This window comes from Lissotriton vulgaris, chromosome 11 (assembly GCF_964263255.1).
Source record: "Lissotriton vulgaris chromosome 11, aLisVul1.2, whole genome shotgun sequence".
NCBI classification, from domain to species: domain Eukaryota; kingdom Metazoa; phylum Chordata; class Amphibia; order Caudata; family Salamandridae; genus Lissotriton; species Lissotriton vulgaris.
Genome location: NC_141699.1, coordinates 266,117,090 through 266,135,438, shown reverse-complemented (window position 1 = coordinate 266,135,438; position 18,349 = coordinate 266,117,090). Strand labels below are relative to the sequence as shown.

At 45.4% G+C, this 18,349-nt stretch overlaps 1 protein-coding gene across 1 annotated transcript in view; it reads left to right on the top strand.

Moving 5' to 3' along the window:
- Positions 1-18,349, top strand: part of HORMAD2 (HORMA domain containing 2) — a 599,551-nt gene that overhangs the window by 192,056 nt on the left and 389,146 nt on the right. The window contains exon 2 of the mRNA XM_086943209.1: positions 14,801-14,864. Within this exon, the coding sequence (XP_086799335.1) occupies positions 14,801-14,864 (64 nt within the window). The remainder of the gene's footprint in view (positions 1-14,800; positions 14,865-18,349) is intronic.

Here is an 18,349-nt window from a genome sequence, read left to right as displayed (position 1 = left end):
CAGCTGAGCCTGTGGGGTGCATACAGGGGTATCAGTCTGCATGGGGGCGTAAAGATTAATAATAAGTTTCTTAGGGGACTGAGATTGAAGCAGCCTCTTCAGTGTGACCAATGAGGAATGTCCATACGAAGGAGCCGTCCAACGTTCGGCAAGTGGCCCTAAGTCTGTAGTATGGGAATGAGTCAAGAAGCGTACTGTTCGGGTGCGCTGTGCTGCATTGCTGTAGGATGAAGTGTCCATCAGGGTGCAGATCCCCAAGTATAGTCAGCTAAAGGAGTTTTAGTTGGAGGCAGACCCCCCACTGGGCCGTCATGGGCATCGCCGGGTTTCGTATTATAGGAATCCCAGCTGCAAACATGTAGGGGAGCCCGGCCCGCCCCTCAGTTTGACCCAGGCCCATACAGTGCATCTAGTGGTATCAATAGCTCGCCCAGGGCTTTGAGCAGGGGAGCAAATTATAGTGTTAATTAGACATGGTGCAACTTTGTCTCTTTCAATAGTGACATTTGATTGGAATGGTGCCAGAAGTGAGCGAATTATGCCTGGGATCAGTAAAATTATAATTCTAAATCGGAAGTGCACAGCCTTACATAAACATAGGAGAGCGCGAGTACTCCCAGGAGAGCCTGTGTTGTTTTCTTTCCCAGACAAGACTGAAGACGTAAGAGGGGAGGAAACACAAAAAGTGTCTGGTGAGGGAAGCTGGCATATTAACGAACAAGTAAAAGAATTTAGGGGGGACAACATTTTTTGTGAAGGCTATCCACCCTGCATTGAAAATGGCAGTTTGGTCCATATGGGTATCCTGTCCACAGGCCACAGGAGTGCTCTGCTTTAGATGTGGGGTATGATGTCTTCCAAGACTCTTCCATTCCACACTCCAAGATACTTAATTGTGTCCTCTACCCACCTAAGTGGGAATTTAAGCTCAAAGCCAGTCATGTCCTTTGTTAGTTGGAAGATAACTGATTTGGACTAGTTAGCAGTAACGCCCTCTAGGTCTATAAATCATATGAATGAATGGAGAATCAGGGCAGTGTTTTTGAGAGGGGATTCCGGACCTTGAGTGTGACATCATCAGCGTAGATACAGATGACCAGCCTTCAGGTTGTGAAGTTTAATCCCTTATCGGAGTGGTGTTGGCAAAGCCTGGCAGTAAATTGTTCCATAGCAATTGCGAACAATAGGACACCCTTATCTGGCTCCTCTCTTTATGTGGGAGGGTGATGACATGCCTTCGCTTATATGTAAACTAGCAGTGAGCTGCAAATGCTTGAGGATGGCAGGAGGGAGAGGGAGGAGTCTAGCGGCAATCAATTTGGCCAATGTTTTATTGTCCATATTGATCATGGACAAGAGCCTGTACGAGTGGCAGCTGTTGGATGGTATATCAGGTTTTAGGATCGTGACTATTAGTGCCTCACGAAGGGATGGCGATAGACATCCTGCTTCCCTGGCTTCTTCATACATGGCCGGGAGATATGGGGCCAAGATATGGGAACTATAATACTCTTCTAGTAGGATATTATGATGAAGAGGGTTTAAAATAGTGATATATCGATTCTAAACTAAGTGATCATTCTTCTGATCCGCTATTGGTTTCATTGTTTTATTACCCTGTGACAGGTCTCTTGCCATTGAAGTATGCCTCCCCTTTTGGGATTCTACTCTGAAATAGAAACAGCACCATTGACTAGGTCTTACTTCCAGTGAACGCTTTCGAAGTCCCATGGTTTCTTATCTTCTCTGTTTGTCAGCCAGACTGTCATTGGTAGTGAGTTAAACGCATCATCTTCTGGCTCACTGTCAACACCCAAGTCGCTTTTCAGAACACTGGTGTGGAAGGGTAAAGTTATAATGTTTATTTGTAATGGATAGTCTGTGCACATTCCCACAGGAAAAAAACAGCTGCAGAAAACCTACACTATATAGGCTTGGTATTCTGATGTTAGTAGGAAGGTTGCTGTATGTCAGATAGGCTGCAGATGAGTTGTTTCTGACAGGAAAGCCAGTAGTGGCTCTATGGTCAGAAACAAAGCCTGTAAATGGGGTTGCAAACATGGGACAGTACATATCCCATATCTGCCACACTCTGGATGATCATTTAAGACTCCCGTAACTGATTAATTTTTCTAAGACTCAGACTTTTAATAGAAAAAATATACTACATACCAAGGGGACACCTGTTTAGGTGGTTATGGAAATACTGTCTGTGAACTGAGTTACAGAGATAAAATATCGAGAAGGTCCCTCAGAGAAGACCAGTCTGGCATACAGGGCACAGTTCCTGGGGGAGAATATCCCATCTGACAAGGTCATAACTGAGAGCAAGAAAGACATTCTTTATGACTTGAAGAAAGTCAGCTCCTCTGCGGAAGATAAGAGAAGCCAATGGAATTACCTGAGGACAGCTCGTAACACAAGGGCATGGAAGAGGTCATTTGGTAGTATGGCCGACCTGAATGCTGCTACCTTCTCCTGAGGAAGTCTGCATACCCCCTCATTGGTGTCTATTTCAATGCCTAGGAAAGTTAGCCGAGTGGTTGGCCCCTCCATTTTCTCTGAGGCTAAAGGCACGCCCAGCGCTTTTGCCAGATGCTGGAAGCCCAGCAGGGCCTTCCTGCACGCAAGGGAACCCTGTGGTCCCAGAAACAAAAAATCATTCAAGTAATGCACCACCTCAACAGATGTCACTGGTGTTAGAAATTGCTTCACTGCCCACTCTAGAAACCTGCTGAATGTTTCAAACACCTTGCAGGCGATGGAACACCTCATTGGCACGCAGAGGTCAATGAAATACTCTCCTTCAAAGTTGAACCCCAGGAGCCTGGTGTCGTCAGGGTGTACCAGCAGGAGGCAGAAGGCAGCCTCGATGTCTGATTTAGCTATTAACTCTCCCTCCCCTAGCCCCTGTAGCTTCTGGATTCTCATTTCAAAAGTGGTGTAACGCACTGTGCACAGCTCTGGGTCCAGTTTGTCATTGACTGACAACCCTGGTGGCCTTGAGAAGTTGTGGATCAAACGAAATTTCCCTTTCTCTTTTTTCGGTACCAACCCCAATGGCGAGCATACGAGGTCGGGCCTCGGCAACCGTTGGAAGGGGCCCGCCACCCTGCCCAAAGATACTTCCCTCGCGATTTTCTGCCTAGCCACCTCTAGGTTTTGGAGCACTAAGCGTTGGTTGCGCAGTGGGGCCGTGGGCGGGGTAGCAGAGGATGGAATGCGAAAGCCCGAACTAAAGCCAGTATGTAAAAAATTTGCCTCTTGGAACTTGTCATATTTGCTAAGGAGGTGTGTCAGGACATAAAGCTGGATGGGCGTTGGTAAGCACCTAGGGTGCTTGGGCGGGGCGTCCCTTGGCTTGGGTTTGGGTGTGGGCAGGCTGCTCTTTTGGCCTCCCCAACTTCTTGAAGCATCTAATCTCTGGGTGTCCCTGCACGCCACAGAAGGAACCGCAGTGCTTAAACTTACATGCTGTGCCCCGGTAGCACTCGTTCTTGTTGAACTGTCAGCAGGCCAGTTTTTTATCTCCAGACCCCCTGTCCCCCCGAAAGGGCTGACTCGTCTTGTTCACTTGTATCGCTGAGTAAAACACAGAGTGCCATATGTTAATCTCACGCTGGTCCCACGCTACCTCCGGATGAACAGCCTTCATTTGCCTGAATTTGTTGTCGTTTTAGAGCCACCCTGTCCCTGGGAATTCTGACGCTGCCGCATGAATCATAGACATGTAACTGATTAATTGGGCTGCCACTGTGGGGTACCTTTCTACCATAATAGCAGCGTAGACAGCGAACCCTGTGATCCAATTCTTGATAGACCAATCTACCCATACTCTTTCCTGCTTCAGCTCCCCCTCCTTCCCAGTCCTGCTTTTCCCCGGGACCGCCCCTCCATTTATGAGGTCAAACACATCCACATACTCTCCCTTGAATATTCTTTCCTTGGTCTCCACTGGCACTTGCCACTTGGTCCCCACCGATGGGGGTAACGCCATGGATGCCGACCCATAGATCAGTGATCTGTATGCTAGTGTTGGCTGCCCTCGGACTATTGACCCTAAGGCCAAGGAGGATGCTATTGAGGGGACCATTGACCCTGCTGCGCTATTACTATGCGCTTGCCCTTGCAACGTTGCCGCCACCACCACTGGAGATTTAGCCACACCCCCTGACTGGACCCACACCTGTGCTATACCACTGCCCTGATATGCCACCACCGGTGGAGCGGCTTGCGCGGTGATAGGTGTCGGGGGCACCGCCCCCGTTGTGACTGGTAGCCCACCGTCTGCGGGACATTATTTAATGCTGTGGTGCCTGTCATCGCAATGGGCCCCCCCAGCCAGGCCCATGGAGGGCAGGTCTATCGGTTGCGCGGTGTCAGCCACCAAGACTGTCTTGTCTAGCACCACTGCCTCACCTGAGGTAGTTGTAAAATAAGGATCCACAAATTGAAGGTGATAAGTAGAGGTTTATTTGAAGAAAAGATCCCATCCACAGGTGAGCATCCAGCCAGCATTAAAGTAGGATAGCAACTGCTTGGTGATCAAGGGATAACATTCCATATGAGAATCCAGTGCCTCATGACATCAGCGCAGCCATGTCATGAGGCACAGACACACAGAACCACGATGCCACACATCTCCCTTCTAACAATAACAACAAAATTATAAAAGAAAACTAGATAACATTAAAGCATAAATCACACAGTGACGTAGTCTTTTAAATACTCAGGAGAATGAGAAACCCTTGCAGACTTGCGAAGAAGTGAGGAAGACTCAACTCTAGGAGTTTGAGAATGACGACTGCAAGAAGCCTCCACAAGATCATTGCTAACCACCACCACCCTGTTTAAATTCCAAACACGATGGTCAGCAGTCTTGATGGCGTTCTTAAAAACCTTGATGACACGAATAGGCTTCTTAAAGGTAGCAGAAAGAGCCTTATTGTTTTTGCAGGGATTCTTAATAAGTACCCAATCTCCCACTTTGGTGTGACCTTAACAGAATGTCTTGCATCAAACATCCTTTTTCTAGACTCAATTCTAGAAAGTTCACGCAACATCCACTCATTACAGTCATCATGAGGACGTGGTTGCAGATCATTGACCCATGCAGGTACCACAAGGGTATTAGGAGTACGTGATCTAAAAAGTTCAAAGGGAGTCTTCCCAGTAACAGCATGGGGAGATATCCTGTAAACCTTAACCTTCTTAAAGACATCTGTCCTCCAATCTGTGCCAGCAGACTTAGCCATTCTGATAGTCTCTTTAAGAACACGGTTAAATCTCTCAACCATACCGTTGGTTTCTGGGTGGTAAAGGGAAGACTTTTTGTGTTTAACTCCTTGCTCTAACAGAAAATTTTCTATCTCCTTAGAGACTGATTGGGGACCATTATCTGTGAGGATGGTGTTAGGGATGCCCTCTCTAGCAAAAAGTTTGGTCAAAAAAGCCACCACATGCCTAGTCTCGATACCACGAGTTATGGCAATTTCTGGCCATCTGGAAAAGAAATCAACAAGAACAAGAACATACCATTCACAACCAGCTGATGTAATAGGCCCCAAAATATCCAAACCCACCTCTTTCCAGGGCGCATCTGGTCTGTCTCTAATCACCATGGGTTGGACTTTAGGTTTTGCCACCTTCTCACTAAGAGCACAGTCAATGCAATCCCTAACTTTACGTTCCACTTCCAAATCCATATTTGGCCACCAATATGACCTCCTCAAAATCTCCTTAGTTTTAGAGACTCCTAAATGGCCAATATGTGCTAAGGACATGAGCTCATCCCGAAGAGCTAGGGGTGGAACTAATCTAGTTCCTCTAAAAAGTAAGCCATCTTGTTCAGAAAGCTGATCTTTGACATGCCAAAATTTCTCAAGGCCTTCATTAGATTTGGGTTTAATCTTCCATCCTGTCATTAAGAGTTTAAGTACTTCCACAAGAGTCAAATCCTCCTGAACCATCTTCAACCACCTCTCTTTATCAATGACAGCCTCCTCTACAACACAAACCATCTCATCATCTTCATCACAATCTTCCTCATCCTTAACCTCAGAACTGGAAACAAGGCGAGACAAAGCATCTGCCACTTTGTTTTCTACTCCAGGTAGGTATTTTACATCAAAATCATAATCTTGCAAACCAACAACCCATTTTGTGATCCTACCAGACACCGCATCTATACCTTTTTTTTTTAAAATTTCACAAAGTGGCTTGTGATCCGTCCTAACCTCAAAATTGGTTCCCCACAATAAGTTTTTAAGCTTCTTGACTGACCAGTAAACACCAAACTTACATGAGGAAGCAAGCTTCCTTAAGGCTGTAATATAGTTCTCAATCGTCTCTTCTTCCATTTGTGTTCTCCGACCAAAATGATATCTTTCTAAAATTGTACTGACTCTAGGAAGATAATGTTCATCCAGTTTTGCAATACATATTTCATATTCATTTAAACTACCATCATCAAGGTCAGGCAAATGATCGAATACTTCTTGTCCTTCTGCCCCCAAACAGTGTAAAAGTAAAGCTGTCTTCCTTTCAGCACTCAAACTAGATCCACATACCCTTGCATACCTTTCAAACACTTTACGCCATTTTTTCCATCTAATAGGTGGATCTCCAGGTGAGGACAAGAAGAAAGGGGGGGCAGTTACATTTTGCATATTGTTGTTAAATTAAAAAAAATTAGAACACAAAATGAAAATAAGAAAAATAAATGTCTACTATGTGTGTGTGTCACAGTAGCAGGACACACAAAATCAGTTCCAAGTGAGTGTATGAGTCTAGTATGTGTGTGTGTGTCACAGTAGCAGGACACACAAAATCAGCTCCAAGTGAGTGTGTCACAGGTGGATAAAAGGTTGTCTAATATGTGTGTGTGTCACAGTAGCAGGACACACAACAGCAGTTTCAAGTGAGTGTGTCACTGGTAAATAAAATGGTTGAAAGAGTCAATGAAAACAGTACCTTTATATTGTTGACTGAAAACGTGGCGCAGTTTGTAGAAAATAAAAGACTTCAGGGTGAAATAGAAGATTAGCGAGGATTAGCGGTGTCCATAACGCGATTTAAGCGTAGCGCGTGTATTCTGAGGTGAAAACAAAAATTTAACCAATCAAAGATGGCGCCGACGTCTGCGTGACTCCCAGGGTGCCTTGTGGCACGCTTGCGTCCTTCCCGGCAAGCTTTGCGAACAGCCGAGAAGAGGAACGAAGCTAGTTTGTTTATTTTCTAAAGCTTCCACGTTCTGAAAGGCTGCTTAGGCAATGGCGTTCTTTTAAAGGAGGCAGCTCGCTCGCGAAGACGTTGGCAGGTAGGACACTTTTCAAAAGATGCAGATCGCAGAGAGATCGAGTGCGCTGTGTGAAATAAGCGCAAAAATGTCTGATGTAGCGATCGCGAAGGTCCAAAAAGGTTAAGAATGGTTACACCTCTAGAAACGTGCAAAAAGAAAAGAAAGGGTTTGTTTTCTTCACAAAAATTTAAATTAGTTTCTTCTTACCATGGAAATAGGAGATTGAAGTCCTTTTTTAAGTCCAAAGTCACCGAAATATCTTCAATCTTGAAAGTTGAATGCCACCAGAGTATCTCAAGTTGTTCCAAATAGTCCACGAAATTTTCAAGGGAACATTTGTTTTTGTTTTTTTAAATAAAAAAAAATTAGAGATAGGTGTTGAGATCTTATCTTCTTCATCCCACCCTCGTCGCCAAATGAAAAATAAGGATCCACAAATTGAAGGTGATAAGTAGAGGTTTATTTGAAGAAAAGATCCCATCCACAGGTGAGCATCCAGCCAGCATTAAAGTAGGATAGCAACTTGAAATGATGCTGTCTGGACACAGAGGGTAGGTTCTTGAAGCGTAGTTTATTGAGGATAGGGAGAGCCGTCCCAGCAGGCAGGTCGATGGCAAGGTAATAACCGCCTGTGCTGGAACCCTGTACCTGGAACATTCCCAGTGACATGGGATGGTTCCAAGTTGCACAATACATATCACCACACCTCCCCTCTTTGGAAAAAGAACCACAAAAACATCAATTACAATGAAAGCAAAACACAGATCATGTAAAAGTATCTCCCAATCTTGTTCATCACTGTCGGTTATGGGAAGCCTGGAAAGGCAGTCAGCTCTGCTGTTTCTTCCCCCAGGTATGTATTCGACGCTAAAAGAGAATTCAAGTAATTTTGTGGACAACCTTGCTAAACGAGCTGTTGTGCGTTTGACATTTTTTCCATTTAAGATATCAACTAAAGGTCGATGATCTGTTCTGAGAACAAAAGACCTGCCCCACAGATATGATTTAAATTTTTCCACACTCCATGTGCATGCCAGAAGTTCTTTTTCAATGACGGAGTATTTCCGTTCCACAGGACGAAGAGTACGGGAGGCAAAGCCGACCGTATACTCCTTCCCGCCAGAACATTGGGAAAGAACTGCACCCAAACCATACTCACACGCATCAACTGTGACAAAAGTTTGTTTTCCTTCAACAAATGCCTGTAAAGCTGGCGCTGAAAGTATATGATCTTTGATAATCTGGAAACCTTTTTTACATTCTTCTGACCACTCGAAAACAGCTCCTTTCTTCAGTAAGGTCCTGAAACATTCAGTAGTTTTTGCGAAGTCTTTCATGAATTTTGCATAAAATTCACACAAACCGAGGAAAGACAACAGTTGTTCTCTGTTTTGAGGAGCTGGAGCCTCAATAATACTCTTAACTAAACCAGGCCTAGGCTTGATGCCTTTTTCTGAAATAATATGTCCTAAATACTCTATTTCTTTGGCCTTGAAAATGCACTTAGCTTTCTGCAGGGTCAGACCTCTATTCTCGAGAACTTCGAAAACTTCATTAATCGCTTGATCGTGCTCACTCTCTGTTTTGGAAAAGATGAGAATGTCATCCTGAAAGACAACTACATTTGGATTATGGGCAAACATCTCCGACATAAGTCTTTGAAAGACAGCTGCGGCTGACGCCAGCCCAAAGGGAAGACGACAAAATTGGAAAACGCCATCAGGGGTGACGAAGGCAGTGAGATGTCTAGATTGAGGATTTAATTCTACCTGATGATAGGCAGCCTTGAGATCGAGTTTCGTAAACCACGAAGATGACCCCACTTTGGCAATAAGGTCTTCAATTCGTGGCAAAGGAAACCCATCAACCCAAATGGCTTCATTTAGGGTGCGTAAGTCAACACACATTCTCAAATCTCCTGACCTCTTCTTGGCTAAGACAATGGGGGAAAGCCACAGAGTAGATTCGACTTTTTCAATGATTCCTTGATCACACAGAGCTTTCAAGTGTTTAGACAGATCGCTTCTGATGCTCAAAGGAACATTGCGTAATTTGTGCTTGGTGGGAACAACATTGTCCTTCACTCTGATGGTATGCTGAAAGTTAGTGATTTTTCCAAGACGGTTCTCGAAAATTCTACTAAACTTTTTTTCCCAAATGTCGTGCGCATGAGTGCATAGTGTATTATTGTTAATTGTGGTAACGGGAGTGTCTTTAAACTGTTTGTCAATGAAGACTGGATTAGCTAATCCTGGCTTGATAGTTAGACCTATTTCAGCCTGGTGAATAAGACCAAGAACATTAATTCCTTTCTTGGCCACATATACTTTCCCCTTGATAGTTACTCCTAATACATTGATGTCGGCCCAGAAAAATCCAAGTAAATTAATCCTACTGCCTTCAAAGGCCACAGTAAGGATGTCTGGGGGTAATAAACTCTTGTCATGCCAAAATTTGGTGTATTTATCTTGTGAAATAATGGTTATGCGTGCACCAGTGTCAACTAGTAGTTGAACGTGATCTTTCCCAATGATAACATCAACTTCGGGATCAGGAATGTAATGGGAAATACTCTTGTCATGAGAATCCATAACTACTACTACATATTCTTGATGCATAACGTCTTCATGAGAAAAATCACCCTCATACGAAATATTGTAATCATTTTCGTTCATACTTTCATCATTGATGACACATCGAACATTTCCTCTTGTGCCTCCTCTCCTGCCCCTCATGCATATCTTAGCAAAATGCCCCATTTTGCCGCACTGTCCACATTGTTGGTTTGCTGCAGGACAGTTCCTAAAAGAAGAAACATGAGAGGAAGAACCACATCTATAGCAAAACATTCTAGAGTCAGACTGTCTGAATCTACCACTCCTAGAAGAATAGGGTCTTCTGAAATTGCCACGCGGCATGAAAGGAGTTCTGGTGGCAGGAGAATTAGATGTAGCACCAGAGATCGTGGTGCTGGATACGGCACCAGAAATTGCAGTACTAGACAAGGCTGTTTCTAGTTGTTTGACATCATCCATAGAGGTTTCTATGCTTTTAGCTATGTCTACTGCCTTATCTAATGAAGGGTCTTTACACGTAAGTAATTTCTTTTGGATTTCTTTACAATAGCAACGTGCAACAAGCTGATCTCTAATAAGCTGTGATGTAAAATTGTCGAATTCACAATTTGCAGCTAGCATTTTTAAGGCAGTTATAAATGTGTCAATATTTTCATCACTCTTTTGTGTCCTTGTGAAAAACTTATACCTATGTACAACTAAGTTTTTTGTTTTGGTGAAATATTTTTCTAATTTCGCCTTAGCTAATTCAAATTCATCAGGATCTTGACCATCAGGTGGATCATATGGAGGTAAATGGTCAAAAACATTTTGACCTTCGACTCCGAGATGGTAGTACATGAGGTTCTTTTTCCTTTCCGGTCTATATCTTTGACCATCAATGGCACCCAAGTAAGCCATGAATGACCTGACCCATAATTTCCATTCTAATGGAGGATCACCAGGTACCTGCAAGAACGGAGCTGGTGGAGTGACACTTTGCATATTCAAATGGAATAGTTACAGACAAAATGTAAATAATTTTTGTAGTTTGGATTAAAAGTTATTTGCAAATTAGAACATGTTATATGTGCACTGGCCGTTAAAAATATGCTTTAAAACCCCCAGGATTTACTTCCACACACAATATATCACAGAAGTAGTATGCCGTAAAAATTGTGTACACAGTAATAATTGTGTGTGTATCACAGAAGCAAAAAAGTTGTGTTGAGAGAAAAAAAAAATATATATATTATGTTCATAAGTTCCAACTTCTGCCACTAGATGCCAGTAGAACTCTCTTGAATCTTGTATTTTCTCTGTTCCAGATGGTGCGTGACGAACGCAGTATATGTAAATAGTAAAGTTGTCTAACAAGCACAGAAATAAGCTGTGCGTGTCAGCGTTGTAGTGGTTGTTAGAAGCTAAACACTTTCAAGGTGTTTAGCGAGTAGTCAGCAATAAGACGTGCGAAAATATCCAATTCCGGCTTCAGTCGGTAGGAAATTGGTTGCTATGGCGATGAACACAAGACGCGATGTGGAAACAATCCTGTAATTGGTTGATGGTGGACGCGTCATTCATGCAAGATTCTTCGACGTCATCATTATTGTGCGCGCAGCGTAGAGAGACGATCTCGTTAGGGCGCAGCGTCGAGGGACGGTTTCGTTGATGAAGTGAGACACGGTAAGGCCAATTGCGCATTTAAATGAAATAGAGACCATAAGTTCAGCAGTCGCGTGTGGTTCAGCAGTCGCGTGTGGGTATGCGCTCAGAAACTGTCTCTTCTGGATGAGAGAAGGTTTTAGAAGGAAGCGGAGAGGGCTTCTTCGTGCTATTCTTTACGTATTTTTTGTGTGTTTTTAAAAAGAGTCTGAATGGGTACGGCTCTCCCGCGCAGTGCCGAGTGAGTGCCAGTGTGTTGAAATTTTTTAAATGTACTCACTGTTTTGCGTTGGATGATAGTGGAGGTTTTCTAAAAAAAACTGTGAAAGTTGGAGATTCTTCCTGGTGAGCTGGCAAGGTCGCTGGGTTGATCCCGTCCTTCGTCGCCAGTGAAATGATGCTGTCTGGACACAGAGGGTAGGTTCTTGAAGCGTAGTTTATTGAGGATAGGGAGAGCCGTCCCAGCAGGCAGGTCGATGGCAAGGTAATAACCGCCTGTGCTGGAACCCTGTACCTGGAACATTCCCAGTGACATGGGATGGTTCCAAGTTGCACAATACATATCACCACACAACTGCTTGGTGATCAAGGGATAACATTCCATATGAGAATCCAGTGCCTCATGACATCAGCGCAGCCATGTCATGAGGCACAGACACACAGAACCACGATGCCACAGTAGTGTCCTGAGAGTCCCCCGATTTGTTGCGCTTCTCTGGTTGCGCTTTTTTAAACCTCTCTGGCGGACGCCGTACCCACTTGGCCCGCGGTGCATCTTCCTGCGCGCTCGTACCACCCCCTTGCAACAATGTCCATAACGCCCAGTCAATGCCTTTTTCTTTGGTGACCTCCAACAGCTCTGCCAGTGTGAGAAAATCGTCCTTTGTGGCCGGGGCGTCCTTGCCCTTTCGAGCCTGCCTAGGAGGCATTCTGCACTTAATGGAGACAGAAAAGCATTAGTCCTCGTTCTCTTCCACTTGTAGCCTCCTTTCACCATGCAACCTGAGGCTCCCCATTGTTGTTTGTCCACCCTACTCCATGCGTTTGACCCCATGCACTTGACTGGGCACTGACCATACCTACTCCGCCAGTGTAGCCCGCTTAACCTGATCATGCAATCCCCCCCCCCCCAAAAGCACCCTCGCTCTCACGCTCATATTGGTACCCATGCATTGCCCAAGGATCAACCATACCTGCATGTGTTTGTTATTCCCCATGCCTTTGCTCAGGGCGCTGACCATACCACCACCAGCTCACCTTAACCACACATAGTATACACATGCCGACGTGCAGTCCCCCGGACAACCCCCCTTTGGCTGTCTTGGTACCGGTAATACTCACCAGTAGCCTTACCCTCTTCCATCACAGTGTCTATATCCCCCCATGTTACCTGCCGCTACAACCACTGATTTCTCTCCCCTGCTACTCATAGGCGGGGATCTACTGGCTAAGCCAATGCTTGTTGCTTGCATTTAAAGAGCGCACTCGCTGCACGCTTCCGCTCGGATCTAATGTCGTATCAAATGCATGTTGCATGTCAATGCGCCTTCGTTCCTGCTAGAGGGGCTCTCGCCCGGCTGTCTAGCCCTTACACGAGCACCTGCGCCCGACTCGCTAAGTTGATGACACGCACAGATTGCCCTGCCGCCGTGCGGTACTGCCGTTACTCCTTGCTTCGTGCCCGAGCCGCAACGCTACCGGAGCAAACGTGTTAGCTATCGCGCTTCCGACCCCCGAGCGTAAGAGCGTATTGTCCTCTTTGCCGCACAGCGCTCCTGTTAATCCAAGCTCCCTGCCGCGCAGAGTTGACCCCCGCTCCTGAGCTCCTCTCTCACACCTTCTTGCGACTCGCCCACAGCATGATTCTCGGTCTGGGCCCAAACCGCAGCTCACCGCCACAGCCCACCCTCCTGCTCATGCTCCGCATCTCAATTCATCGCCAACTCCATAATTATATACCGAATCGGCTCACACTAGAACGACTCGCCCACAGCATGATTCTCGATCTGGGCCCAAGCCGTGGCTTGCTGCCACAGCCCCCCCAGCTCATGTTCCGGATCTCAAACCATTGCTAATTCCATAATTATATTCCGAATTGGTTCACACTCGAACCGCAACTGAACTCAAACGATGGCATCACAGTGAGGCCCACTCACCTCCTAACAGGTCGAACAACCGCCAATGCTCCACGCGGACCACCGGTGCTAACGTGGCCCTCGCGTGTAACTCTTCCGCGACGACCTCCGACCTTCCTGCTGGTAAATGGACAAAGAGGGCCGCGTTATTGCTCTTCTGGCTTTTAAATCCCGCACCAGTTCCTGTTCCCTCGGGACCCCGTGTGATGCATATCCGGTTGTGTTGTTTCCGGAATTTCCTGCTAGCTAGCCCTCACCCTCCTTTTTCGGGTCTCTTGACCCGGAAGGGATTCCTAACCTGTTCCGCCCTTTGCTGCACCTAAAGGCTCCACGCCCCCTAGGTGGGGTGGTGCCTGTCAGACGATCTGCAAGAACTTTAGCACGTCCAATAGGGTCGTTGGGGTATGTAGAAGTAGGGTCTGAAGTGGAAAAAAGATGAACATGGATTCCCACGAGGGGGCCCGATAAGTTGCTAATACGAGGCTCTATTTCTGTGTTTATTTGGTTGATTGTGAAAGTTGCAGGGTGAGGATAATTGTTTATCCTGTTTTCATTCTGCTTTTGGCACTGCCTTTGCGATCTCTGAAGCCTGGTCGCAAAGGCTGGACCGGGGGTCACAATTGGCAAGCCAGGGATCGCTGTTGCGATGCCTAGGATATTTCAAAATTAAGTCCATATGGAAAGGTATGAAATAACACGAGGGTGGAGAGTCTCTGCATGCAATTGTAGAAAGGTAATAGTCATGCCTGGAATATAAATTGTTAAATAATATCTTGTTGCTTGCTGATTTCAGTTATTCGCGCTGACAAAAAAACTGTTTAGAATTCATTCAGCGCAGGGTTGTAGACAACATGTATAGCCATGCCTCTTAAAGACGATTCTTAGTTATGTTTTGTATACTACTTGTCCTTTACAGACTGTCCTCCCAGCTTTTTCCAAATGTTTTTTCACAGCATCAGGCATTGAGCCAGACTTTGAAGGCGCATTCATTTTGTCAAACTGTATTCTAAAGGTTCTCTGAAACTTCGCATGCATAAACGAACATTTCTATACCTTTGCTAAACAGTGCATGGTTCATTGATAGAAGATCTGGATTTTATTGTCTCATAGTCAAGAGGCTTAAGTTTGAACTGTCTCTTTTATAGATCTCTGCTTGAAAATTCTAAGAGAAGATAAGAATTGTCCAGGTTCATTGCAGGTTGTCCGATGGTAAGTGACAGGATGGAGTAGAGCTAGCACTAGGTGCAAATGGCATGGGTTTGTTTCATAAGGGTTTACACAAAATAAACAGGCACTGTCAAAGCCAATAGGTCTGGTGCTGGCTACTAACCTTTTGACTTAAACCAATGTTTATTTTTATTTTGGTTGTAATGTTTTTGGGGGATGAAGGCATTTATTGTATGAAAACAATCATTGTCTGAAAGCCTTTATATACACACACATCTATATATACATATAGCTATACCTAGATGGATAAGTTACTTACCTGTAATCCTAGTTCTCTTCCAGGGGTATCCTCATCAAAGTCATAAGCACTGAATATTCCCGCCCATGTGCGGGACCCCGGAAACAATATAAAAATATATATGTAAAAAACACATATATCTCGCTCCACTTATATGTATGTACATATAATATTTTTTTCACAACAATGCAGCTCCATAACTGAGGGTAAAAAACAATGTAAACACATATACATGCACTGCAATTATTTAGGAAGCAAAAGGAAAGGAAACACATTAGGTCAAATAATCTTTGAACTTTGTGTTTTAATGAGTAAACCACTCATAAATCCTGAAAATTGCTTGTAAATAGACATTGTTAGCCCTCAGGCTGCATTGTAAAAACAATAGCATAGAAAATGAAACCATTTTCAACAAATAAACTGGCACGTGCTTTTAAGGCAGCCATGACCCCAGGCTTCCCATCATGCCTCAGGGGTGACAGTTAGGTCAGTTGTTCTTTGCATAACCCTGAAGACAGGGCTCAACCACAAGATTGAAAACAGTACCAAATCTCATTTACCTGGGGAGGCGGGTGGGTTGCTTATGACTTTGATGAGGATACCCATGGAAGAGAACTAGGATTACAGGTAAGTAACTTATCCTTCTCTTCCAGGGGATCCTCATCAATAGTCATAAGCACTGAATAGAATAGCAAGCCCATCAACCACCTGCAGGTAAATGAGAAGTACATGACCCAACCAAATCATAACAGCCAAATACTCAGCTGTTAAACAGATTCCTCAGGGAGGCCTGGCCCACCTGGGTATCTGCTCTCATGTCAGAATCTAGACAGTAATGTCTGGTAAATGTATGGACAGACCTCCAGGTCGCCGCTTTACAAATCTCAGACATGGGCACATCGTGGCTGCTCTACCTCTAGTGGAATGCGCCTTAGGAGTACCCCCCGGAGGCTTCTGCGCCAATTGGTAAGCAAGCTTGATACATGAAACGATCCACCTGGAGATAGAACGTTTCGACGCTGCATGACCAGTTCTGATCGATCCGTAGTTAACAAACAATTGATCAGAATGTCGAATAGACTTGGACCTGTCCAGATAGAACTTTAAAACCCTTTTCAGGTCCAAAGAGTGTAACGCCCTCTCAGCTGGAGTAGAGGGATTAGGAAAGAAAGTGGGTAAAGAGATAGACTGATTGACATGAAAATCTGATCCCACTTTCGGCAGGAAAGAAGGGTGCGTTCTGAGCACCACTCTGTTTAAATGAAACACTGTATACGGTTCTTTAGTACAGAGAGCCTGAATTTCGCTCACCCTACGGGCTGACGTAATCGCTACCAAAAAAAATGCTTTCCAGGAAATATGCTGTAAAGTAGCTTTATGAATGGGCTCAAAAGGAGGGCCCATCAATTTTGATAGGACTAGGTTCAGCTCCCAGGGCGGAGCAGGAGGCCGTACAGGAGGGTACACCTTTTTCAGACCTTGCAGGAAATCTTTTACTGCTGGAAGCTGAAAAAAAGAAGTCTGTGAAGGTGATCGCCTATAAGCTGTTATAGCGGCTAAATGCACCTTAATGGAGTTAAACTTCAAACCTGCTTTAGTCAGGTACAACAAGTATGGGAGAACTGCTTCTTCCTGACTCTTTACCGGATTGTGACCATTCTGCATGCACCACATATAGAATCTCTTCCACTTGCATGCATAAGAATGTCTTGTGGAAGGACGCCGTGCTTCTTTCAGAATGGACATGCAGTCCTGTGGCAGTCCTAGATGGCCGTACTGAATGACCTCAGGAGCCATGCTGCCAAGTTCAGTGACGGAAGGTTGGGATGGTGAATCCTCCCGTTCATCTTCGATAACAGGTCCTGCCTGCATGGAAGCCTCTTGTGAGGAGACACTGACAGGTGAAGTAGGTCCGTGTACCACCATTGCCTCGGCCAGTCGGGGGCAATCAGGATCATTGTTGTGCAAGAGTGGTTCAGCTTGCTCACCACCTTCGGGATCAGCGGAAGGGGTGGAAAGGCATACACAAACTGCCCTGACCAGTCGATTAAAAGAGCATTCCCTCTTGTTCCTGGTCGATAGAACCTGGAGGCGAAGCTTGGGCATTTGCTGTTTACGTCGTCCGCGAAGAGATCTATGGAAGGACGACCCCATGACTGGAAAATGTCATCTAGCACTTCGTCGTTGAGAACCCAGTCTTCTTTGTCTTCGAAGTGCCGACTTAGTGCGTCCGCCCTCATGTTCTGCTCTCCTGGGAGGTGGACTGCCTGAACAGACAACTTGCGAGCCAGAAGCCAATGCCAGATGCACTGAGCTTCCAGAGACAGCGTCCTTGAGCGTGTTCCTCCCTGCTTGTTCAAATAGTACATTGTGATAGTGTTGTCCGTCTGTACTAGAACCATTTTCTCCTGAAGCGAGGGAAGGAACGCTTTGAGAGCCAGGTGAACCGCTCTCAATTCCAGCAAGTTGATGTGATAAGTGCTTTCTTTGGAAGACCACAGACCCTGCACTTGTAGAGGACCCATGTGCCCCCCCATCCTTGTAACAATGCGTCTGTGATGATCGTTTGTGTAGGAGGAGGTTGATGGAAGAGAACTCCCACTTGCATGTTCTGTCTCTTCGTCCACCACTGGAGGGAAGATTGAGCTACCTCCGACAAAGTGATCCGATCGTCCTATCGATCTGAGTGTTGGTCCCATTTGTCCTCCAGATCCTGCTGAAGAGGACGCATCCGAAGTCTGGCGTTCGGTACTAGGAAGATGCAGGAAGCCATCGATCCCAAGAGTGAGTCTATCTTCCGCACTTTCTGAGACCTGTGGAGAAGAATTTGCTGGCACTTGAGAGCTATCGAAAACTGTCTCTCCTCCGAAGGAAACACTTTTCCTACTTCGGAGTCTAGCAGAGCTCCTCGGAAGTGGATCTTCTGAGTGGGCTGAGAGACAGACTTGCTGTAGTTGACATGAAGTCCTAGACGCTGACAAAGTTCTATGCATGTCTGGAATTGATTCCTTACATGGCCTGGAGTTGGACCTTTCAACAGCCAATCGTCTAAGTATGGGTATACGAAGACTCCCCTGCGGCGTAGAGCTGCCGCCACCACTGCGACACACTTCGTGAACACCCTGGGGGCCGACTTCAACCCAAACGGAAGGACTTTGAACTGGTAGTGGGAGGTCCCCACCCGGAATCGAAGGAATCTCCTGTGATCAGGCCGTATTGGTATATGGAA